At 46.7% G+C, this 25,670-nt stretch overlaps 1 protein-coding gene across 3 annotated transcripts in view; it reads right to left on the bottom strand.

Annotated features, from left to right (window-relative positions):
• The window catches only part of DOCK11 (dedicator of cytokinesis 11), a 199,849-nt gene that overhangs the window by 41,793 nt on the left and 132,386 nt on the right, over window positions 1–25,670 (bottom strand). For all 3 annotated transcript variants that reach the window (XM_081180379.1, XM_081180377.1, XM_081180378.1), the window contains 13 exons: window positions 24,116–24,232; window positions 22,849–22,924; window positions 22,344–22,456; window positions 20,878–20,989; window positions 19,504–19,570; window positions 16,497–16,544; window positions 15,588–15,730; window positions 14,955–15,070; window positions 10,798–10,935; window positions 9,851–10,033; window positions 8,698–8,811; window positions 5,779–5,994; window positions 5,629–5,686 (listed from right to left, as the gene is read on the bottom strand). In XM_081180379.1, the coding sequence (XP_081036505.1) occupies window positions 5,629–5,686; window positions 5,779–5,994; window positions 8,698–8,811; window positions 9,851–10,033; window positions 10,798–10,935; window positions 14,955–15,070; window positions 15,588–15,730; window positions 16,497–16,544; window positions 19,504–19,570; window positions 20,878–20,989; window positions 22,344–22,456; window positions 22,849–22,924; window positions 24,116–24,232 (1,501 nt within the window). The remainder of the gene's footprint in view (window positions 1–5,628; window positions 5,687–5,778; window positions 5,995–8,697; window positions 8,812–9,850; window positions 10,034–10,797; window positions 10,936–14,954; window positions 15,071–15,587; window positions 15,731–16,496; window positions 16,545–19,503; window positions 19,571–20,877; window positions 20,990–22,343; window positions 22,457–22,848; window positions 22,925–24,115; window positions 24,233–25,670) is intronic.

The raw sequence follows: 25,670 nt of genomic DNA, 5'->3' as shown, positions 1-25,670 counted from the left end.
ATCAGCAGCCCCAACCGGCCTCAATCCAACTGCCTATGGAGATCATCTGTTAGGGTGACCAAAGCTGTCTTGTTCCCATGACCAAGGCCGACTTTTCATCCAGAAATCCACCAAGCTGTTCAGCAACCGCTCTCTCAATCACCTTACCCAAGGGCATATCTCAGCCTGGCAAATACACCCAATTTTGCATGGGACTGCGTATGAAGTAGGGCTGGTGAAGGCTGAGGAGGGCAAGACTAGAGGGGTGCATTTGGAACCCAGGCCTGATCCCTACCCCTAGTGTTTCTCCGTCCTCCACCAGTTGCGGACTGTGGGCCGGGGGGGAGGGGTGGCATTGTTAATCTGGGAAGATTGCTCTTTCAGGGCTCTGCCAACACCATCGATCCCCGGCATCGAATGTGTTGGCCTGGTGTAGGGCACCGAGGTGAGCTTGGCTGTCTGGCTGGTGTACCGGCCACCTAGCGCACCAGCAGCCACCCTGTCAGGCCTATCGGAGGCGGTGGCCGGCTGGGCCTTGGAGTTCCCTAACCTACTGGTATTGGGAGACTTCAACATCCATGCTGGATGCCACTCCCTCCTCACAGGCTCTGGACCTGGTGTCTTCCATGGCGACACTAGGGCTCTCCCAGTTTGTTTGTTTTTTTAAAAAAATTTTAAGCAATGTTTATTAAAAGTTTAAGAGTTACAAAAATTACAAAAAGAAAAAAAGAGTTAAACAAAGCAAAGCAAAGCAAAGCAAAGCAAAGCAATACAATACAATAAAAACAAAAAAGGGAAAAAAACCAATACAATAAAACCACAAAGAAACAAAACAAAAACATTTAAAAATACATCCAACCTTTCCATGTCTTTACCTTTCATATACTAGTTTCATCGACCTCCTCACACCTCCCTTTTTTGTATTCTAGTTCAATTAGCTATTACAGCAAGTCCTTTCCATCTTTCTCAATTTTCGTTCTAAAATTTAACTTAAAACACCCTAACCTTAAATTTTCCACTTTGTTCCATTAACAATCTATTTTTACTTAATTCTTTATAACATTTCTGCTAAAGCCATATAACTTCTTTCCAGCATCCTTCTAACATTCATTAATTTTACAATATTTCTGTAAATATACTTTAAATTTTTTCCAATCTTCTTCCACTGACTCTTCTCCCTGGTCTCGAATTCTGCCAGTCATTTCTGCCAGTTCCATGTAGTCCATCAGCTTCATCTGCCATTCTTCCCTGGTGGGTAGATCTTGTGTCTTCCAGTGCTTTGCGATAATTATTCTTGCTGCTGTTGTGGCATACATGAAAAAAAGTTCTATCCTTCTTTGGCACCAATTGGCCAACAATGCCCAGGAGAAAGGCCTCTGGTTTCTTCAGAAAGGTATATTTAAATACCTTTTTCATTTCATTATAGATCATCTCCCAAAATGCCTTAATCTTTGGGCATGTCCACCAAAGGTGAAAGAATGTACCTTCAGTTTCATTACATTTCCAACATTTATTATCGGGCAAATGGTAAATTTTTGCAAGCTTGACTGGTGTTATGTACCACCTGTAAATCATTTTCATTAAATTCTCTTTTAAGGCACTACATGCCATAAACTTCATACCAGTGGGGGCTCTCCCAGTTTGTTTCGGGCCCCACACATCAAGCAGGCCACACGCTGGATTTGGTCCTTGGAGCAGGCGTAGAAGTGATCATGGCCCCCTTCGTGGAGGTGCCATTGTCTGATCACTACGCTCTGAAAGCCAGGATTGACTTTCCACCCCCAACCTGCTTAGGTGGCGAGCCTATTTGGGCTCACCCGCAGAGGCTGAGGGACCCTGATAGACTCCATCAGGCCTTGTGGGACCCTGCTCCCCCTGGCGGCTCACTGGGTGAGCTTGTTGAGGGTTGGAATACCCGGCTCTTGGCAGCCATCAATGAGATCACACCTAGACGCCCTCTGCGACCCTGCAGAAACTGGGCCCCCTGGTTCACCGAGGAGCTCCAGAAAATGAAGCGGGACCTCAGACGGCTAGAGTGAGTACAGCAGGGAGCTTGCGACAGAATGTCAAGAACATCATATAGGACGCTTATGAAAGCCTATGAGATGGCTATGAAAGCTGCTAAGAAATCTTACTTCGCAGCTTCCATTGCATCCGCTAGCTCTTTCCCGGCACAACCTTTTAGTATAATGGGGTCTCTAGTATAATTGGGTATCTGGAAGGCCAGATTTAAATATGAATCTGACACACAGCTGTGAGGCATTTGCGAGCTTTTTCGCGGAGAAAGTTTTGTTGCTCCTCCGTGACCTCCCTTCCAATTTGGATACAATAACAGAACTGGAGGCCCCTCGACTGTTTCGGATCCAGTATTGGACCACGTCCACATCGGATACTCCCAGCCAATGTGGACAGACTCCTCCAAGCTGGAAAGCCCACCACCTGTCCTCTTGACCTGTGCCCATCCTGGCTGATTAGAGCGTGTCCAGATGAGGTGCAGGCCCCCCTGGGTGACATCATTAATTTGTCCCTTGGCATGGGGACATTCCCAGGGGAGCTGAAGGAGGCAGTGGTGCGTCCGCTCTTAAAGAAAACATCATTAGATCCTTTAGATCTATCCAATTACCGCCCAGTTTTGAATCTTCCATATCTGGGTAAGGTGATTGAGAGAGTGGTTGCTGAACAGCTTGGTGGATTTCTGGATGAAAAATCGGCCTTGGATCCATTCCAGTCCGGCTTCCGTGCTGGTCATGGGACCAAGACAGCTTTGGTCGCCCTAACAGATGATCTCCCTAGGCAGTTGGTTTGAGGCGGGTCGGGGCTGCTGAACCTTTTAGACTTGTCAGCAGCCTTCAACATGGTCGATCACGAACTCCTGGACCACCGCCTTGCCGACGTGGGGATTCAGGACACAGTCTTACAATGGCTGCGCTCTTTCCTTTCTGGTCGGGGACAGAGGGTGGTGTTAGGGGAGGAGCTGTTGTTGCACCACTCCTTGGTGTGTGGAGTGCCGCAGGGTGCAATTCTCTCCCCGATGCTTTTTAATATCTTTATGAACCCCCTCGCCCAGCTTGTCCGGAGCTTTGGTCTGGGCTGCTATCAGTATGCTGATGACACCCAACTCTATCTGTTGATGGAAGGCCGACCTGACTCGGCCCCAGACACACTGGTCAGATGTCTGGAAGCTGTGGCTGGATGGTTGCATGCGAGCTGGTTGAAGCTAAATCCTTCAAAGACAGAGGTCCTTTGGCTGGGTTGGGACAATATGGGATTGGGAGGCCAACTCCCATCTCTTGCGGGGACGCAATTAGTGCCAGCGTCTTTTGTCAAGAGTTTGGGTGTAATCCTCAATGCCTCCCTTTCCATGGAGGCGCAGGTTGCAGCCACAACAAAGGCGGCATTTTTCCATCTCCGCCGTGCTAAGCAGTTGGTCCCTTACCTCTTTCGCCCTGATCTCACCACTGTGATCCATGTGATGGTCACCTCCAGGCTTGATTACTGTAACTCACTCTATGTGGAGTTGCCTTGAAGCTGACCCAGAAACTCCGGCAGGTGCAGAATGCCACGGCGAGACTCCTTATGGGGTCTTCGCTGCGAGATCATATCCATCCGGTACTATACCAGCTGCACTGGCTCCCGGTGGAGTACAGGGTCAGGTTTAAGGTGCTGGTTTTGACCTTTAAAGCCCTATAGGGCCTAGGACCCTCGTACCTACGGGACCGCCTCTCCCGGTATGTCCCATGGAGGACCTTACAGTCTACAAATAATAACACCTTGAAGATCCCGGGGCTCAGAGAGATTAGGATGGCCTCAACCAGGGCCAGGGGCTTTACGGCCTTGGCCCTGGCCTGGTGGAACGCTCTGCCACAAGAGATCAGGGCCCTGTGGGATTTGACATCTTTCCTCAGGGCCTGCAAGATGGGGTTGTTCCGCCTGGCCTTTGGTCAGGGCTCAGCCTGACTCCCCTTTTCTTTTTTTATAAGAACTAATATGAAAGGGGCCTCCCAGCATTCTCACAGGCCCATATAAGACCAGCGTAAACAGTTGGGCCGATGAGCACTTACTGTTCCCAACCCTAACCCTGCGGAAAGCCATCTAATTAGACTTTAATTTGATTTTGACCTGTCATTTAAATATTGTTTGATTTTATACTAATGTTATATATTTGATGTTAACTGCCCTGAGTCTGACTTCGGCCGGGGAGGGCGGGATATAAATAGAAGTTGTTTATTATTATTATTATTATTATTATTATTATTATTATTATTATTATTATGCCTGTACAAGCCCCTTTCTCCCTCCTCACGCCCTGGACTAAAGAGTCAGGTTCAGTTTTGCAGAAACCATTGTTTGCCTTCTATGAAGTACTACAGTCATGAATTTAATTTCTGACATTGCGAGGTGGAATGGTCCCTGGAAAGTCCATTTTAATCCAGTGCAGCAATGAACCGCAAACCACATGCGCTTGTTCCTTATTCTGGTCCAAATCCACAACAAGGTTGGCAAGGGTCCCACTTCTCTTTTTAACAATAAATAAATGGCACATACTTATGCATTTCTCTAATACAAGTGTGTGTGAGGACAGAGAACTGTATTCACAAAGTGAAGGCATCAGGTGATGACAGAAATGTCATGTACATTTTCCAAAAAATACTGGGTCTTAGTCAACTCACTTTCCTTCATTGTAGACCCATTGAAATTAATGAACCTAACTTCATTAATTTCAGTGGGTCTATTCTGAGGAAAACCTAACTCAGTACCACCCACTATGTTGCTGAACAACTCCAAGCATGCCTGGAGAATGCGAACCATTTGGATACCTTCCAATCAGGATTCAGGCCTCATCATGGGACTGAAATAAATAATAATAACAACAACAACAACAATTATTATTATTATCATTATTATTATTTGTACCCCGCCCATCTGACTGGGTTTCCCCCGCCCCTCTGGGTGGCTTCCAACAGAACACTAAAATACAATAACCTATTAAACATTAAAAGCTTCCCTAAAGAGGGCTGCCTTCAGATGTCTTCTAAATGTCAGGTAGTTGTTCATCTCTTTGACATCTGATGGGAGGGCATTCCACAGGGCAGGCACCAATACCAAGAAGGCCCTCTGCCTGGTTCCCTCCCTGCAAGAAGCGAAGTGACAATTTAGCAGTTGCTAAATTGCTGAATTTCTACTGCTGAGGGGCTGGTGCTGCAGCCCTATAAGGTTAGGGGTGGAGGATAGAAGAATATACTTGTAGAGTTGGAAGGGACACACCTAGTCCAAGCCCCTACCATGCAGGAATCAAACAATCCCTGATGGATGGCTGCCCAGGCTATAAGACTATGTAGCCACAGCGTCATAACCTCACCCACCCGAGGTTCCGCTCAGCCTCTGCTGCCACTTTGCTCCCTCCCTCCCTCAGGTCCAGATCCCCCTGGGCTCCAACTTCCTCCATTGTGGGAATGACTCTGGCTCGAAGCCAGCAGAATCCAAAAGCAATCCATTACAAAACAAAGAAAACACAGGATGGTGTGCTTCAAGATGATGCAAGAACTGAAGAAACGAGCCCACACTCCACAACGCAACTGCAATTGCCCTGCAGCACGAAACAAACCTTCCGAAGTTCTGCACACTTGAAACTTCTTCAAAAACACTTACTTTTTCGATGAAGGAACTCTGCCACCAAAGCCGCAATGTGAATGTAACACATGGCTGCCTGCAAAGCAAGGGCAGAGTTTAGTGCCATGAATAACCCCCAGCCCCACGTCTCATCCGGGCAGCCCAGGGCCAGGCAAAGCAATGAATTACCTCAGAGAAATCTCCGTTCTTGAAGTGGATCTTGGCCATGCTGTCCAGCCAGGTCTTCCTCAGCTCTGGTGTGCTGGCGTAGGACTTGGCCAAACTGTATTGCAGGTCAACCAGCATCTCAGGGTCCCTCTCATGCTCCTTCATCTGAGCTGTGGCCATCAGCACTGTCCGGATCCTCTTGGTCAGGTCTTTCACTTCAGACGGAAAAGACGTCGACTGACATGAAAAAGCCAAGAGTCAGGGTGAAGGCAGATGTGAAGCGGGGGGCTGGGGGTGCCTCTTTACTGTGTTTGTGGGATTCAAGCACATTCTGGAACTTCTTGTTGGCCACTGTGAAAATTAGATGCTGGACTAGATTGGCCAATGGCCAGGCACAGCAGAGGCTCTTATTAAATTTTTTTTGTGCATCTGAAATGGATGAATGGCTCCCGAGCACAACTCTCTCACTTAAAAACCCCCAAAACACAGAGACATTTTGCAGTTTGGAAAGTGATGGGGAAATACAAAGAAGAGTCTCCTTTGTGCAGCTCTGGACTCTCCTTCCTCGGAGGTTTCTAAGCAGAGGCTGGATGGCCATCTGTCATGGATGCTTGAGCTGAGATTCCTGCCTTGCAGGGGGCTGGACTAGATTGCCCCTTGGGTCCCTTCCAACTCTACAGTTCTATGATATAAAAGCTTGAGCTAAATTAATTCCTAACAGGAAGATGTGTAAACTCCTCACAAACAGATCAGGATGAATGCACAATGAATACTTGTGGTCATAATCGCCCCATAAACCATTAAGAATTAGTGCTCAATAAAGTGCATGGTTTAAGAATACAGGAAGCTGCTTCATGCTGAATCAGACCCTGGATCCAGCCAGCTCAGTATCGTCTGCACAGACTGGCAGCAGCAGTCCAGGGTTTCAGGCAGAAGTCTCTCACATCCCTACCTGGAGATGTCATCAAGGATTGAACCTGGAATCTTCTGCATGCAAAGCAGATGCTGCAAAGCACAGAGGTACGGCACCCCTCCCTGATCAGCTGCTGCATAAGCTTTGCACAAGCCAATCAGGGTAACTGAACTCTAAATAGGTTGTCTGGAGAAGCCTCTAGGGTCAGATAAGAACATAAGAAGAGCCTGCGTGGTGTAGTGGTTAAGAGCGGTGGACTCATAATCTGGGGAACCGGGTTCGCTTCCCTGCTCCTCCACCTGCAGCTGCTGAGTGACCTTGGGCCAGTCACACTTCTCTGAAGTCTCTCAGCCCCACTCACCTCACAGAGTGTTTGTTGTGGGGGAAGAAGGGAAAGGAGAATGTGAGCCCCTTTGAGACTCCTGAAGGGGAGTGAAAGGCGGGATATCAAGTCCAAACTCTTCTTCTTCTGCTGCTGGATCAGGCCAATGGCAGGATTCAAGCACAACTGCCTTCTCCCCTCCTGCTGTTTTCAGCGGCTGGTATTTGGAAGCACTGCTGCCCCAAACAAGAGATCTCCCAGCTTCCAGAAGAGTTTATCTCAATGTAAAAGCAGCAGTGCCACCCCCCCCCGCCGCCTCATGCCCAATCTGCGCAACAGGGAGATGTTTAGCCCTCTTTGCAGCTTCCTCATCTAAACCACACCCCTCCTCCCAAGCTGGTATTAGTCTACCTACTTGCACCCCCCACCCCCCATTATGTGGAACTAACAGCAGAGTTTTTTGCAGGGGAGGGAGAGGTGACCGCAGGGCTGAGGAAAATTAACCAGTCCCATCAAAATGGGAAGCCCTCACACCTGTTCTTCAAAAGGTGATGGCTCCCCGGTTGTGAAATGCCACCCTAGTGAGGTGTGCCTGCCTCCACTGTTATCAAACTTCAAAGCACTTCGTGGCTGAAGAACACTTTTCCTAGCAACCTCAAAATCACTGGATGGAAGAATGCTTTTAATTGTAATTGCTTTTAGCATGCTTTTAAAGGTAACTGCTTTTGGATGTTTTAAATTATACACGTTTTCAGGGATGAGCCAAAAGCACCCCACCACCCTGCCAGTTTCACTACCTGTGTGCAGGGTGCAAAGCTAGGAGGCTGTTTTGGCAACCTGGGGAGGCATAAACAGGGGTGAATTGTGGGGTGAACTTACTTGCAGTTGATATGCTGCTGGTGGTTGGTAATCAGTGTCATTCTTGCCCACCACCCCAGACTGAAAACCTTAGCCCTCACTCTGATTTGGCTTCATGACTAAACAGAATTGTCACAAAGCCAACTCAGAGTGAAGGCAGTGCTTCCCACCCCCCACTCTAAGAGTTTTGTGTGGGGTTGGTGGCAATGAAGAAAATGATGTCTGTCAGCAACTAGGGACACCTCCCCTCCCCAACAAAATAAGATGACTGATGTCATCAATTGGTGTGGGAATGAACAAGGTGAGGTGTGGTTGTAGGTTTCATGAATCTGTCCATACCCCCAACCCTGAGCCAGAACTTTTTTTAAAAAAATAAAAATTATGGCTCAGTTTTAGATGAGATCCAGATGTGATATTTTGCAGTGCCATTAAAAATAAGTCCAGAGAAAGGAGAACTTGAGAAAGTATCCGCAGAGGCAAATGCATGTAAAGCTGTCAGTCACGGGGTTGAGTTTCCTGTGCCACTGTTACCCCCTCACCTATTACAACCCTGTCCCATCCTTTGCTGGACTTGTACTCCTGGATCTGTTCCTTCACGCCATGGACTTCAGCTGAGGTTCTTTCCAACCATTCATAAGCAGGATAAATATGCTTCTGCTTTGCATGCCGAAGGTCCCCAATGCATTCCATGGTAGGGTTGGGAATGTCCCCTGCCTGAAACCCTGGAGAGCGGCTGCCAGTCAGGGTATGGAACTTGATAGGCCACTTGTCTGACTTGGCATATAGCTTTTTATGTTCCTATTGGCCTGGCCTCTCTCTTCTTTTTGATTCATTGAATCAAACTTACCTTCACTGGCCGGTCACTGTTGGCAAAGTTATTGATAATTGAGAGTGATTCTTGGAACCTCGACCCTCCGCTAAGTGCCACATCAGCTATCAGCTGGCTTACCGCAATAATGATCTATTGAAGAAGCAGAAGGCTTTGTTTTCAGACTTATACAGGCTGGAAAACCCACATCAGTCAACTGGAAATCAAAGGAATGCCAATTTTGCGCACACACAACCAAGTTTCCCCCAGGATGGTAGTCCCTAAACTGAACATTGCAAGAAAATGACCACTTAAATGAGAACCTCCTGTGAGCAAACTGGCTGCTCACATAGGGGAGGGTGTCCGCTGCAGCTCTGCACAGGATGATGCTCTGAGACAAGCTCCTTCCAATTTGTGCCTGGTAGGGGCAGATGGTTCCACTGGGTTTCTGTTTCAGGAATGAATAACTCCAGATGCGTGGGGAGGAGGCACATCTACTCTTGGAGAAGGCTGCTTGTTATTACCTCTGGATGTATCATCATTGTAGATTGGCCTCTTTCTGATCAAGGGACATTGCAAAAATGGTGCCTTGTACAGCTGGGAGCCAGTGTGATTTACTGGCTAGAGTTCTGGATTAGCGGGGAGAAGACCTGGCCTCAAATCCCCACTCAGGCATGAAGGTTGTGGGTGGGCTTGTGCCATCACTCTCTCTCAGCCTTCCTGGCAGTGTTTCTGTGAGCATCAAAGGTGGGAGGGACCTGTCAAATGATGTACGTTGCTCGGAATTCCTCGGAGGGGATGGAATAATAAATAAATGTGCCCACTCCCAGAACACCCTTCTAGCACATTCACAACTTTTTACTCTGGAGATTTAATTTACAAGAACAGCAGAATGATTCATGTGTTTGAACTGCATTAAAATATTTCACATGAACCTATTCCATACCCTGCCTTTTCGTTTTTTTGAAGAACTCACCACACACAGGGGAAATATATATGAAACCTCCATGTGCCTCTGTGGGAGCGAAACAGTTAACATAAAAGTTGCATAAACAAACCTGGAAGGGAGCTGAGCTCTTTGCATGCAGTGCTGGCCCCGTGTGCCAGATCTGCATTCAGCTCAGCTCGTCTGCCTTCGCCCCCTCAACACCCCCTCCACCCACGCCCTGCCAAGACTTCCCCTTTCACTAACCTGGAGGTGGGTTCTTAGAAAAGTTTTCCGCTTAGTGAACTCAAAGTTATTTCTCATGAGGAGGTAGAGGAGGGCAGAGGCCTCATTACGGGTTGAGCTGAGCTTGGATGTGCAGCACTTGAGGACCTCGTAGCAGAAGGCGGCACACATGTTGACTCTCCCCTTGAAGAAGGTCGAGGGGAACTGGATGGGGTGGAAGGTCAGGCGGAGGTTAAAGGCAGGGCAAAGGTGGGGGCAGCAAGAAGCACAACGTTCCCTTCTTAAAAAGCATGACAAGTTTCAGCTGATCATGTGCCCATCATGGTGGAAGTGGTTATAAGATATTGTTAATGAATTAGACTGATCAATCACTTTTTATTTTTAGACAAAAGTAGCTCAAAGCAGCTTAACAACAGTAAATGAAGAGCACTAAAACCATCATAAAGAAATACCCCAAACTTGTTCATAGTTTTAAAGGGCAGGACTAAAATATCCCACTCACTGATGGAAGCCACAGGCAGCTAAAAGCCAATGGCCTGGTGGAAAATAAACGGGTTTTTTTGCCTGGCGCCTAAATATATGCAAGGATGTTGCCAGGCAAGCCTCCTTGGGGAGAGCATTCCAGAAATGGGAAGTCCCTGCAGAAAATGCCCTGTTGCCACTCTCTGAGCCTCTTGTGGAGGAGGCACACGAAGAAGGGCCTCAGATGATGATCACAGGGTCTGGGGAGTTCAGATGGGGAGAGGTGGTCCTTGAGGTATTTCAGTCCTGAGCTGTTTAAGGCTTTATAGGTCAAAACTTCTCAATGTGGGAGTAAAATAGGAACCCCTCCACAAAGGTGGTGAATCAGCTGTGGTAAACAGAGGCTAGTTCACATCTATCTAGTGAATTGCTTCAGGATATCTCTTGGGAAGCAGTCCATAAATAAAATAAATAACAATAATCAAGAATCACTCTCCTTCACCTACCTTGTTGATGAAAGCTCTCAGAGAGGCAAAGACGTGCTTAAGAGCTGCTTCTGACTGCCCGTTTTTGAGGAAGGCAATATGAATATCGAACACCTTTTTCATCAGTGGGTTGTGCCCATCATTGTTTAAGAGCTGGTTCTGGAAAAAATGGGTGAGGGTTCATTTTGGTGGGCTGGCAGAGCAAGCACATGTTTCCAGAAAACAGCTTATTGGCACTTGCCCCAGACTGAGCAGGCAAATAACACACCTCTGAATGCCTGCACCAAATTAGTGCTGAACGAGTACACAAGAGTAGGGGTCACAAATGGTAACAGAAAATATAATCTGGTTTTTTTTGGGGGGGCAGCATTTTCTGGAACCAAGGTGGTACTGCAACATCACAAAAATGTAACTTAAAATCTGAACAGCAGCATAAGCATACTAGACCAGCCACCAATGCTCACTTTTAGAAGGCTGGCAAGGGTTTGGTTAGAGGACCCAGAGCAGTGGACTCCATGGGTTTCTAATAGGTCAGAAGAAAGCTGTGAAGATGCCACTTGTAACAATTTGGAAAGAAAGTCGCTGGACCTCAAAAAAGATACTGGAGAACTAGAGAAGGCTGAGAAAATGGGCAACCAAAATGATTAAGGAGTGGCTTTGTTGTCTGGAGGAATGCCTAGTAAGACTGGTGGGTGGGTGGGGGGCATGATCCAGGTGCATAAAATGGGGAAAGTCATAGAATCATAGAATCATAGAGTTGGAAGAGACCACAAGGGCCATCGAGTCCAACCCCCGGCCAAGCAGGAAACACCATCAGAGCACTCCTGACATATGGTTGTCAAGCCTCTGCTTAAAGACCTCCAAAGTAGGAGATTCCACCACACTCCCTGGCAACAAATTCCACTGTCGAACAGCTCTTACTGTCAGGAAGTTCTTCCTAATGTTTAGGTGGAATCTTCTTTCTTGTAGTTTGGATCCATTGCTCCGTGTCCGCTTCTCTGGAGCAGCAGAAAACAACCTTTCTCCCTCCTCTATGTGACATCCTTTTATATATTTGAACATGGCTATCATATCACCCCTTAACCTCCTCTTCTCCAGGCTAAACATGCCCAGCTCCCTTAACCATTCCTCATAAGGCATCGTTTCCAGGCCTTTGACCATTTTGGTTGCCCTCCTCTGGACACGTTCCAGTTTGTCAGTGTCCCTCTTGAACTGTGGTGCCGAGAACTGGACACAGTACTCCAGGTGAGGTCTGACCAGAGCAGAATACAGTGGCACTATTACTTCCCTTGATCTAGATGCTATACTCCTATTGATGCAGCCCAGAATTGCATTTTTAGCTGCCGCGTCACACTGTTGGCTCATGTCAAGTTTGTGGTCAACCAAGACTCCTAGATCCTTTTCACATGTACTGCTCTCAAGCCAGGTGTCACCCATCTTGTATTTGTGCCTCTCATTTTTTTTGCCCAAGTGCAATACTTTACATTTCTCCCTGTTGAAATTCATCTTGTTTGTTTTGGCCCAGTTCTCTAATCTGTCAAGGTCGTTTTGAAGTGTGATCCTGTCCTCTGGGGTGTTAGCCACCTCTCCCAGTTTGGTGTCATCTGTAAATTTGATCAGGATGCCCTTGAGTCCATCATCCAAATCGTTGATAAAGATGTTGAATAAGACCGGGCCCAAGACAGAACCCTGTGGCACCCCACTAGTCACTCTTCTCCAGGATGAAGAGGAACCATTGATGAGCACCCTTTGGGTTCGGTCAGTCAGCCAGTTACTAATCCACTGAGTGGTAGCATAGTCAAGACCGCATTTTACCAGCTTCTTTACAAGAATATCATGGGGCACCTTGTCGAATGCCTTGCTGAAATCAAGGTAGGCTACATCCACTGCGTTCCCTTCATCTACCAGGCTTGTAATTCTATCAAAAAATGAGATCAGGTTAGTCTGACATGACTTATTTTTCAGAAATCCATGCTGACTATTGGTGATCACAGCATTCCTTTCTAGGTGCTCACAGACTGTTTGCTTAATGATCTGCTCCAGAATCTTCCCTGGTATTGATGTCAGACTGACTGGGCGGTAATTATTTGGGTCCTCTCTTTCCCCCTTTTTGAAAATAGGGACAACATTTGCCCTCCTCCAGTCTGCCGGGACTTCGCCTGTTCTCCAGGAATTCTCAAAGATGACTGCCAGTGGTTCTGAGATCACATCTGCCAGTTCTTTTAATACTCTTGGATGCAGTTCATCTGGCCCTGGAGACTTGAATACATCTAAACTAGCCAAGTATTATTGTACTATCTCCTTAGTTATTCTGGGCTGTGTTTCCTTTGCTGAATCATTTGCTCCTAATTCTTCAGGTTGGGCATTGTTTTCTTTATCGGGGAAGACTGAGGCAAAGAAGGCATTGAGGAGTTCAGCCCTTTCTGTGTCCCCTGTTTGCATTTCACCATCTTCTCCTCTGAGTGACCCCACTGTTTCTTTCTTCTTCCTTTTGCTACGAACATACCCATAAAAGCCTTTTTTGTTGCTTTTAACCTCTCTAGCAAGCCTGAGTTCATTCTGTGCTTTAGCTTTTCTGACTTTGTGTCTACACGTGCTGGCTATTTGTTTGAATTCCTCTTTGGTGGTTTCCCCCCTTTTCCATTTTTTGTACACATCCTTTTTTAATCTTAACTCAGTTAAAAGTTCTTTAGATAGCCACCCTGGCTTCTTTAGGCACCTTCCATGTTTCCGTCTCATTGGTATTGCCTGACGTTGTGCTTTTACTATCTCCCTCTTAACAAACTCCCAGCCATCATGAACTCCCTTTCCTTTTAGTATTACTGTCCATGGGATCTCACCCAGCACTTCCCTAAGTTTTATGAAGTCGGCTTTCTTAAAGTCAAGAAATTGAGTCCTAGTATGCTTGGCTGCTCCTTTCCGCTGTATAGTAAACTTCAGAAGAGCATGATCACTCGCGCCTAATGATCCTTCCACTTCTACCCCACTAACCAGGTCATCAACATTGGTTAGGACCAGATCTAAAATGGCTGTTCCTCTTGTTGCTTCTCCCACTTTCTGGACAATGAAGTTGTCTGCAAGGCCAGTGAGGAATCTGTTTGACCTTATGCTCTTGGCTGAGTTTGACATCCAACAAATATCCGGGTAATTGAAGTCCCCCATTACTACTATCTCCCTTCCTTTTGCATGCTTGGCCATCTGTTCCAGGAAGGCATCATCTATGTGGATAGAGAGTGGTTTTTTTCTCCCCCTCTCATTACGCAGAAGTCATGGACATCCAAATAAGCTGGACGCTGGAAGATTTGGGATAGATGAAAGAAATACCTTCTTTGCATGCATGGAATTCATTCTCACCAAATGTAATGATAGCCACCAACTTGAATGGCTTTAAAAGAGGGTTGCACAAATCAATGGAAGATAAGGCTATCAGTAGCTATTAGCCCTGATGGCCATGCTCTGCCTCCGTGGTTGGTGGCAGTAGTGCTTACTGAGCAGCAGTTGCCGGAAGCTGAAAGAGGGGAGAGTCCTGCTCTTGCTCTCAGGTCCTGCTTGTGGGCCTTTGTGGCCACTGTGAGAACAGGAGGCTGGGCTGGACAGAGCCCCTTTGGCGCTCTTGACCTGCCCTGAACAAGGAGCACAAGACCCTTGCCACTTGCCCTCCAGTAAGTCATCTCTAGTGCACAAATTAAATCTTCCTCTCTTGTTTTATCCATTTTTATAAGGGCATTAGACTCCTTGGCTAACTGCAAAGGAATGCCAGACAAGCACCGCCTGTTCTTCTGCTCAATAAAAAGCACATTAAAAACAAAAACACAAAGGGAAATATTAAACACCCCAGGTGGGAGGGGATGCTCCAGTTGCACAGGGCACCGTTGGCTGGCAAGCCCACTTTCTCTGCTATAGAAGGCAACCAGACACCGTTCTATCACCACAGGAAGCCTCAGTGAGGGCAGGAAGTCTTTCTGACAGCATGGTCCCTGTGCATCATGCTAAAAGATAGTAACACAGGAGGATGGAAGACAAGACATCCCTGTGCTAACAGAGTGATGGCAAGATGTGCCCCTCTTTGGCCTCATCCAAGAGACAGGCTCTTCCTAAAACAACACCAGAAGCCTGCCCAGCAGCCAGAGTAGGGGTGGCCAGCAAAGGGAACTCTTTGCACAGAGCCCAACGCTTACCTTGAAGCAATGGGAGAAGAATGAAATGGTGTCCAGGACAGTGAGAGCAACCTCTGTCGCTGTGTTGCCCTCCAGCAAAGCCTGGTGCACAATGTCTGCCTCTGATGTGCCAGCACCTGCAAAGAAGGAAAAGAAGCATGCTGCAAGTGGCACTGACAGGTGTTGCTCTCCAGCCTTTTTTCATTGTCGAAGACAGCAGAAATGGATTTGCAGGCAGGGTTTAAATCCAGGCTTTCTGGAGAGCTTTAGCAAGGGCTATTGGTGGTTTGAAAGGAGAATGTCTTGAAGCTACTATATGTGGGAACTGGGTTCAAGTCCCAGCACATCCACAGATGAATCAAGGTCCTGACTTGGGCTCCCAACTGTAACATGGAAGTCAGAGGCTGGAGGTGGAGTCTCCTAGGTGCATTTGCCCTGTTGTTGTTTCTCAAACACACAAATAGTCTAAGGCAGGGGTCTTTGTTAAGGGTTTTGGGAACTGTAGCTCAGCTAAGATGCTGCCAAATATGTGGTGGAAATTCAGGGCCCCCTCTTTCCTGTGAGTCACATAGCAGCCACAGAAGCTCCCAGGATGCTGCTGCAGTCCAGCCAGTGGCCACACTGCTTGCCCCTCAGCATCTTCTCAACACCTACTGTGGTTAAGGGTGAAGGAGCTGTCCAGGCTGCTCAAGTGCTGGAGACGGGTTTGCATGGCCCCAGCTCTGCTGCGGAGGGCTGGCATCGTCTGGGATTTCCGGTCAGTGCCCATGTGCTTTGACAGCCAAGCATCGTTGACCCTGGAAAAGGAGAGAGGGATTTTTGCTGCGTCATGTCATGCCTACCTGGTGCCAAACACAGAGTCCCCAGAGGACAAACCAGGCATGCCCTTGAGTAGCAGGCAGTGATTGAACCAGTGCTGAGGAACCATGGGAGGCAAGCACATGGGGAGAGACCTGCTGGACAACCCTTGGAGCTGTCAGAGGTGCAGGTGGTGCCACTACCACCCAGTCCTTGAGAATGCCAGTACCAAAAGGTCCTGGCCGAAATGCAATGGAGCAGCATTTGCTTATGGACCCAGAGTCAATGTGTAGCTTCTGTGTAAGCAATCAGTGGAGCTCCTTTATGACTAGCATTTGGGGCTAGTCACAGGGGGTGCTCTAAGGGGCTGCAGTATATGAGGTCTCCCTCTTGAGCCTTCCAGTTGCTCAATAGCCATCAGCTCCTTGTTCCTTGCATCTGGTTCTGGTTCCCCCTCCGTGCCATGTTTGTGCCTTGCCTGTGCTTTTGGCCTTGAGCTGTTGCTTGACCCAGCCTCCGGGTCACATTTTGGACCCAGTCCAGTTCCCTGAGGAGGACCTTGGCTTGTTGAGACCATGCCACATCTTGCATCCTGCTCTATGGGGCAAGTCTTTTGCTGAGACAATTCTAGGATTTTAGGATTTTAATGTTGCTTTTCCAGTTTGCTTTATCCATTACAAAGGAAGGAAGGAAGGAAGGAAGGAAGGAAGGAAGGAGAGAAATGGTTCACTTCCCCAACTCTGCAGATCATCACTCAAATCATACCTTGCAATGTTTCTTTTCCCCACATATCTGAAGTGAAATAAACACACTCTAAAGAGAAGAGAAAAAAATCCATGTAAATGTCATGTGCAAGAAGCAAACGTAAAGGAAGGATGATCTGCTTGCTCCCCATCCGCTCTGAGTCAGATCATTGATCTATTTGCCTTGGTATCACCTACTGGCAGCAGCACTCCAGGATTTCCCCAGCCCTGTCTGGAGGGAATTGAAACAGGAAAATTGTACATGCAAAGCAGGTGGGTCTACCACTGAGCTATACAAATTATATATATATATATAATTATATATATATATATATGAGCTTTTTTGTAAAGAGGTTAAAGCACTTTATTCTGGTTGATGAGGACACTCTTCTATTTTCTCCATTCGTTCTCTTTTAATTTTCATTTATTAGGATTAGGAATGGACAATTCTGTCAATCTTTGTTTTCTCAGTACCCATTTTTCCCAGTCTTAAGTTCAGTTCCCCATATTTTCACAAGAGTTTATGATTTTTTTTAAAAGGCCCACATAAAAATTCACCATCATTTTAGTGCTGATCGCTCTTAACATATGCATTTAATGCAATCCCCTAACATCATGCAATTTAATATATGCAGTTTCATGCACATTTTACCCCAGTAGGTGCATTTTTGTACACATTATTTGGCTGGAGAACTACATTGCAAACATTGGAGAGGTGCAGATTTCAAAAGACAGCTGCATTTCTGTTTGCATGTATTGTTTCAGAAAGCAGAAATTAAGTAAATTTGCTTTTAAATGTGAACTGAATCGAATTTCTCCCACTTCCTTAACCAGGACACTTTCCTTCTTTTCGCACCCATTAGGCACCACTAAAGGATATCCAGGAGGCTACCTGAACAGTTTCCCAGGTGATGGAAAGCTGAAACCTCAGCAGGGGAGGGTGCTCAGCGCTCCCCCTCTTCTACCTGCCTATTAATTTATTGTTGTATGTAACATACTTACAACCTGCTTTTTAAGAAAGGTATTTTTACAACACTGCTTATAAAAATGCGTAGCAAAACACAACAAGGAAATATAGTTTTAAACAATTTAAAATATCAATTCCATACTACTGTTGTTGCTTTTTTAAAAAAGAAACGCAGCACAAGAACAGGAGAAGCTAAACACACACAGAGCCAGATTGCAGCACGTTTCCGCGGCCCAATTTACATTGACCTCTGAAGGCCACAGAAAAGGACCAGGTTTACATGAAAGCATCCAGGAATGAAGCTTGCCTAAATGAAAGTTGCAATCAATACATAGGCCCTGCATCGCTTCCCCTAAGGGCAAGAAAAGAAGAAGCTGGCAGGTGGATTTTGAGCAGGCAAAGAGCAGGGAGAGGTTGTCAGCAGTTCCTTCCTCCCTTCCCCCTTGCTGTGCCTCTGCTAAATTGGTAGCCTCCCACAACTGCTTTACAGTGCTGCTATTTTTAAAAAAGAAAAAGAAAAAAATATTTAACAAAATTTATAAACCACTTGACTGTAAAAACAACCACCTTGACATGGTTTACAATAGTATAAAATAAAATGTTGAAATTATCAATAAAAAGCTGTTGAAAAACAAGTATGAAAAATATTCAAAAGATTATTAGAATCAATGGTAGCTAAAAAGAAATGTCAGGTGTAACTACTAGATGTCTGGACAGCCTTGCTTAAACAAGTGTTTCATGAGGTGTAGGGCGAAGGCAGCTGCCTGATGTCAACAGTGGGTGCTGCCACTCTGAAAGATTGATTTCTTACCAGAGCAGAACTAGTATTATGTGGCTCCTGTAGTGGTGCCAGTTCTGCAGATTGAAGCAGTCGAGTGGGCACATGTGTGGGTAAAGCAACCCCACTGGTAAACTAATCCAAAGCCATTAAGGGCTTTACATACTAGTAGTGACATGTTGAACTTGGCCTGGTAGCCAATTAGCAGCCAGTGCAGAGCTCTGAGCAGAGGTGTTATGTATTGACAGGTCCTGCTGGCAACCCTGCTGCAGAATTCTGCACAAATTGCAAGGGAAGAGCCACCGGTGCCAGAACAAACTGTGGTTAAGCTCTACCACGCTTCTGGTCACTGAGGCTACAAGCGTCTCCAGCACAATACTGAATCCAGGAACACCCCCAATCTGTGTGGCTTTCCCTCAGGAAGAGTGCAATCCTGTCCAGGGCAGGCAACTGACCAACTTCCTGGACACAGAAACCACTCACCCACAGTACCACTGTATTGCCAGGATTCAAGCTCAGATTACTTTCTCTCATCCATCCCACTACTCAGTCCAGGCCCTGCACAGCCTCTCCTGATTCAAACGTTATGGAGAAATAGAGCTGAGTGTCTCCTTGCCCCCAACACTTATAACAGCTTCTACCAGTGGCTTCATGTAGATATTAAATAGCAGTGAGGATAAAATAGCGCCCTGAGGCACCCCACAACAAAACCGTCATGGGGCCAAAAAGTCCTCACCCAATGCTACTCTGTGGACTTGGTCCTGTAGGAAGGGCTTGAACCACAGTATCACAATTGCACCAGCTTTCATTCAATGGAGCTCTCCAGGAGGATACAATGGCCAATGGTATCAAAAGCAACAGAGAAGCAGGAGCAAAGTCCCTCTCGCCCTGTAAAGGACATCTATCCAAGGTCAACTCAGTCCTGGGCACAGGCCTGAGCTCAGATGGGAGCAGATCTCAATAGTTTGTGTCATCTAAATATGCCTGCAGCTGCCCCACCACAGCCCTCCCCCTCCTCCTTTCCCAATAAGGTGGTATTAGAGTCTGATCCATCGTTATTCCTGTTATCGGTTGATGCCTCCTCCCATGTGTACTGTTGAACTTAAGACCTCTGATTTCCAGACTGGGAATGACACAAGTCATTGATTTCCCAGTGGAATCCCAGAGATTTGTAGTCTGGGTGGAATTCTTCCACTTGGAAATATCAACTTTCTCACACCCAACGACTTTTCCTTTCCCTTTTTAAGATGAAGACTCTCAAACAATTAATAAATAAAAACTTACTCAAGAAGAACGAGGACGTTCATCAGTTCCTGGGGGGATATTTTGTTCCAGTAAGATAACAAGGTATCTGAAATAGAAAGGAAACACAGCTCAAGGCGTCTGGTGCCCTCCCTCAAGCCCAGAGTACCAATTACTGGGAGCCCTCCATGAAATGGACATTATCATGAGTGGTGGAGGGGTGTGACCACCCCTGCATGAGCCAGAGGAGTAAGGCCTTCAAACATGGAAATACTCATGAGCCCCATGGGGACATCTTAGGGAGGCTAGTTGGATTAGGATGAGGCATGGGAGGAGGGAATGAGCAGGGTGGGGACAGAATGCGTCTGGTCCGTTGGACCTCTGAGCTTCCTCTGAGCTTCCTTGAAAGGATGCCACAAGCATTGACTTGGACCCCAGAGAGGGACCCAGCGAGGTGTCTGAAGAGAAGCCTGGTCCAATGTTGCCTCATGTTCCTTTCTTGCCTCTATAACTCCCTCCCCTGCTGGGTGCTCCTCTCAGTGAGTCTCCATCTGTAGAGGGCAAGTCAGAAGACAAGACAGACTTTGAGCAGGTGCTGTTTCCCTCCCCGCTGTCCAGGATGTGGAGACACCAGTGCAGAGAGATGTCCCAGGCCCAACACACTAGAAGGCGATCTGATCTGCTTGGCTAGTGCAAAGGCACTTCTCACTTGCTTGCTACACCAATGCTGTGCTTGCCCTGCTCCTTTACGACAGGAATTCTGGGGGGAGGTCAACTGTTGGAGGAGCATCTTAGCCTGCTTAGCTTGTTGTGACTTTAACTGCTTTGAGCTTTATTAAATTTTCTGGCCAAAACTGCAATCTGAGTTGAAGTTCTTTGCCTAGCGACAACCAGGAGTCACCTTCAATGTTACTTTTTAGCCAACTCACATATCAGAGCCCTGTAATGACTCTACCGCTAATGAGCAAATGTATGGATCCCAGGAAAGTAGATCATGGTCACTTTGGTCTTCTTCCTGCCATGCTGCTGGTGCGCTGAGTTAACTCATGGTTGGCTTAGAGGAGGGGTTCCCAAACCGTGATCCATGGACTACCAGTGATCAATGAGATTCATTCATGTAGTCTGCAGTGTCTCTGCATTAAATATTCTTACTGATTTTTAAATTGCATTTTAAGTGCTTTTTAAATTTCACTGTGTTTTATCGCATCATCGCTTGAATTTTATGGAATTCAAACTGAAATGCAATAAAATGCAATGTAATAAATAAAAGAAGCAATTGAATACAATTAAAAACCACCCAGCACAACATACTACATTTGCTGCAATAGGCAGAAAAATCACTAAGTGGCCCACCCATGTTGCAGTGACACTGGGAAAGGCCAAGATACCCTTCTTTGACACAGCAGAGCAACTGACCTTCAGAAACCATTTTAATGATGTAAAGGTAGCAGATCAGGAGGCTCCGGATCTCGTACTGGTCCAGCCGCCCGAACTGGGAGATGCTGCTGCGTGTAGAACTTCTCCGCATCTGTTTTAATCATCACATGCCAAAATTGGAACAAGAAAGAAAGAAAAGGAAAAAGTTGTTAGTAATGAAGTCCCAGAAGACTAGCCACACGGACCTGTCACATTGTTTAGATTTTAGGGCTTGAAATGGACTCAAGGGCTGAGGCAGAGTCCTAGTCTAGTGAGCTACTTGGGGTGGTGTGCATTCAAGGCTCAAACCCCTTTTTCAGGCACGGAAGGGGGTAAGCATGGCAACATGGGCCCCTGTTATTGTTTGGAGGACAATATGGAGCCAGTGGACTGGCCAGGCCTGGTATAAATACAAGGGGCCTGTCCTTCTACAGAGAGGGTCCTTTGGTGTGCCTAGGCTCCCCTCAGGCTCCCACCTGCGGCCTTTCATCTCTGACTCAAGCTCCACCAAGTGGCATGGAGAACATTCCCTCCAGCTCTCAATTCAGGCCCCAGCCAGTCCTGATAAGGGCTGACCCCGACACTGCTCTGGTGATGCCTAGCTGAGGGGGAAAGGAGGGATAAGCCCCTCTCATCCCCTCATGACATGCTTCCCCTTCAAGCTTCAGACTCAGCAGCTGCGTTGCACAAAAGGAAAACAGAAGAATTGCAGCTCAACATGGAGCTCTGCTCCAGAGCAACATCTGGAGGCTAGGAAGCAGTGTTGTTTACAAATCTCAAGAGCCACTACAGCAGAAGAAGCAGCAGCCACTGTCTGCATTCTCTAGAGCTTTGGTGGCTGGTCCCCAATTGGGCCTGGAGGGGTGAAGGGCAGAGCAGAGAACAGTGGGTGGAACCAAGGTTCACAACAGATGTAAGTCAGTGACTCGGAGCAGGGGGAGTGTGGCTGGCCCTGTTCTGCAGAATAGCATTCTTCCTGAGATACAACAGACATCCACTACCTGCACTTTATGGGAGCAACTGAAGGTGGTTCTGTTCTGACAGGCTTTCCGAGATGGATAATGGAGTCATTGCCACGAGTGTCCACTCGTTAGGGTTTTAGCCTTGTTTTAAATGTACTTGCTGCTTTTGTGTTTTTATCTGTTTCTAATCATCATGTGTAAATCGTCTTGATAATGGTGGTTTAGAAGGTGATTAATTAATAAATAGATGGTGATGAATCATAGAATTATAGACTTGGAAGTAATAATAATAATAATAATAATAATAATAATAATAATGGGAGCCAGCTCTAGATGGAGACACTTCTCCCTGCACCCCCACTCTCACATTTTCTACTGGTCCCTCTCCTGCACCTTTAACAGCATGCAGAAATTAAGCAGGTGAAGCTCTATCAATGCTAGGAAAAGCCTGCAGTCTGAGCTCCTGTGTGTTTACTTAAAATAGTTCTGGAATATTGGCATTACATTTTCACTGGTGCTGCATTTCTCCGGAGATCCAGCTGCCCCTTCACTGCTGAGGGATCCTTTGGAGTCTTCCCTCTTCAGGGCAAGCCCATTCTGGAGAGCCGTGCCATAAACTGTAAAGAGAGGAGAAGGTGGTTGCAAGTCAGTTTGCAGGGCAGTGCCTCATCCCAGCTCAGTCCAGAAATGAAACAAGATTCTTTCTGAGTTGGAAAAAGTCCACATTACACATCTGTGAAGTGGCCCATTCTCTGGGCACAAGGTCAATCCCCTTGTAAGCACTCAGTATTCTGTGGCCACTGACCAAGCATGGCTGAGTACTTAAGCTGTTCAAGACCATTCACTGGATGTACAGCATAAGTGGGATTTGACATCTGGAAGCCAATGCTCGTATCTACAGCAATGTACACCAGTCCCTTTCCCCAAACTCAGAAGCCTCCTCTGGTGGACAAAAATGTAATTCTATATCCCCAGGATGACTGCCACAGACCGGTACTCTCTTGCTTACGTGAATCTTTGTCGACGATTAGGCTTGACCTGTTGGAAGGCAATGTGAAATTGCACATAAACTCATCTCTGGATGCCTGGTGGGGAAATGAAAAGATGGAAAGGTTTTGGAGGAGGAGATGTTGGCTCATGTTCAAGTCCAAAGCATGAAGAGAGTCAAAAGAAAACCCACCACCCCCATCGATCTTGGGTTATTAGTCATGACAGAGAAATGGAAACCCCACAGACTGACTGGATCGCTGAGTGATAAGAGCAGAAGAAGGCTTTTGCCTCTGCCTTTAACCTTCCCAAAGGGAACTAGGTCACTGCAGCATGATGGGCCAGATGGCCAGCAAAGCTCGTCTGATGTTCTGCCTCCCTTCCAATTAATGTGCACACTTCCCACATTGCTGGTGCTGGAAGATGATAAAGTGAACTCTTCCTATGTTGTTTTGACAACAACAACAACTTTTAACCCAAGAGCTTTTTGGGCTGCTTCTATTTCTCTTGTAAATTGGCAGAGCTGGAGTGCATAGCCCCAGGCAATTCTGAATAACACAGCTGCTGTTAGTGTAATAGCTCCACTCTGAGCCCAGTTTCTTGCTCATGCTGCTCTGGATGACATTTGCTTGGCTCTCAAGCCCTGTTCAGAAGTTGTGCCTGAAGACAGAAGGGCCACATGAGTACAGGGGCCAGAGTCACATGCAACTGCCACTCCTCCACTATCCCCAGGAACGTCGGCTACAACCGCTCCACCCTCTGACCTTCCATGTTGAATAGGAAAGGTCTGAACAGGGTTTCTAGACACCTCCTTGCCAGTGGGAACCCTGATAGCATAGCCTAGCACTGAGTCAGACCATTGGTCTACGCTGACTGGCAGTGGCTCTCCTGGGTTTCAGGCAGGGGACAAACACCAGCCCTGCTTGGGAAATGCCAGCCTGGGACCTTCTGCAGGCAAAGCTACTGAACCCTAGCCCTTCTGTAAAGAAGGGCTCCTGGTCTCAAAGAGACCCCCAGATGCACTTAGAAATAACTTGCAGAACTTTGCACTCAGCAGGAGCATGAAGGGTGGCTGCAGCCCTGCCAGACCCATGAGCACTCCCACCATGGATGTGCAGCCTCTAGAGGGGAAGGTCATTCAAGGAGGTTCTTGCAGGAAAGCATGTTCACCACTGGCCTTCTCATGCACCCTTACAAAGCAACTGTACTGTTTGTAAACAGAGCTAAAAACAGACATTCTCCATTAGCTTGAGGGAAATGCAAGTCATTTTTACTACAAAATTACTCACAGAATTTGACATGGTGCTGCCAGAGTACAGGGTGTCCCGGCCGGCCAGCCGCTGGATGTTCTCCAGAAGAAGTCCAGCCAAGGGCAAGTACAGCAGAGCTATTTTGGCCTGCTGGTTCTGCAAGAGAGAAACGATAACTAAGGGCCAAGCTAGCTGTGATGTATATTTCCTTGTTTTATTTATTTATAACATTTGTTAGTCACTTTATTGATGGAGCCAAGTCATGAGCAGCTTCACCTGTTTAACTTCTGCATGCCATTGTTGCTGTTAAAGATACAGGAGTGGGACCACAGAATCATAGAATAAGAGAGCTGGAAGGGACTGCAAGGGTCATCTAATCCAATCCTTGCAAATGCAATAATATTTTTGTCCAGTATGGGGCATGGATCCAGGACCCTGAGATTAAGAGTCTCATGCTCTACTGACTAAGCTACCCGGCTGGTGGGAGTGGAGGTTTGGGGAGAAGTGTCTCCACCTGTAGTTGTATTCATTTATTTATTTTATCCCTTCACCATCATTAGCTGTGATTCTTGCATTGCAAGGGGGTTGGACTAGATGGCCCTTGGGGGTACTTTCCAGGTCCACATTCCTTTGATTCTATGATCTTGCCCAGCGAAACCCAAAGCGACTTACAACCAGACAGAAAACACCCCTCCCCACCACAGAGACATTAAAACCAAGGGGTGGGGGAGGAAGAAATACATCATAAACATCACACACACTTCTAAAAGGGCACAGATAGTTGAGAGCCAAAGGGCTGCTTATATAGGACTGTTTTTGCCTGGTGTTTCAATGGGTCTTGTCATCTGACATGCAGGTTTTAAAAAATGTATCAGCAAGGTAGGGTGGGGAATTGAAATGCGGGAGACGTCCAATTCAGCTCACATCCAAAGGCAGATCTACTAAAGCTGCACTTCTCAAAATAATATGCAAATTGAAGTATGGCTGTCCTTCAGAATTTGCACTTATTTGAATTTCTCAATTTGGTTCTCCAAACAAGCAGTGTTTACAAAAATGCATAAATTAGGGGAAATTGTGTATAAAGTTGAATATATTAGTGAGAACACTGAATTGCCTTTTATTAGGGAAACTGTGTTCTTAAGTGGAAACTCAATACAAAAATGTATGTAAAGAAAGAAAGAAAGAGAAAGAAAAAACCGCTTTGGGGGTGTTTGCATTTTCCAATACTAACTCTGCAACTGCAAGACCTGGGAATAAGCTTTTTTCTTGAAGGAAAATAAAAGCAGGTTCCCATGAGCCCAACTTCTAAAAAGAAACCAGAAAAAGGTTTCCCACGAGTCCAATTTCTATGCAGGACACTGAATTTGGTACGTGCAGAACTGGAGGAAGCCAGACAGCCCTCAAGGGAGATCATGACAGCAGCGACTGAGGGTTTGATGATGGACAGTCCTGGTAGCAATTACTTCTGAAGCTGGAACCGGGGAGAAGATAAACGTGCTCCAAGTGGTCAAGAAGCAGCTCTAGATACCCCTGGACTCCAGAGTAGGAAGGGGTTAAGCTCCCCAGATACTCAAGGCTGCAAATCTTCTTGCAA

Source organism: Podarcis bocagei (assembly GCF_964188305.1).
Source record: "Podarcis bocagei genome assembly, chromosome: Z".
In the NCBI taxonomy this organism is placed as follows: domain Eukaryota; kingdom Metazoa; phylum Chordata; class Lepidosauria; order Squamata; family Lacertidae; genus Podarcis; species Podarcis bocagei.
The sequence above is the reverse complement of the archived record's forward strand: the minus strand, read 5'-3'. Positions and strand labels throughout refer to the sequence as shown.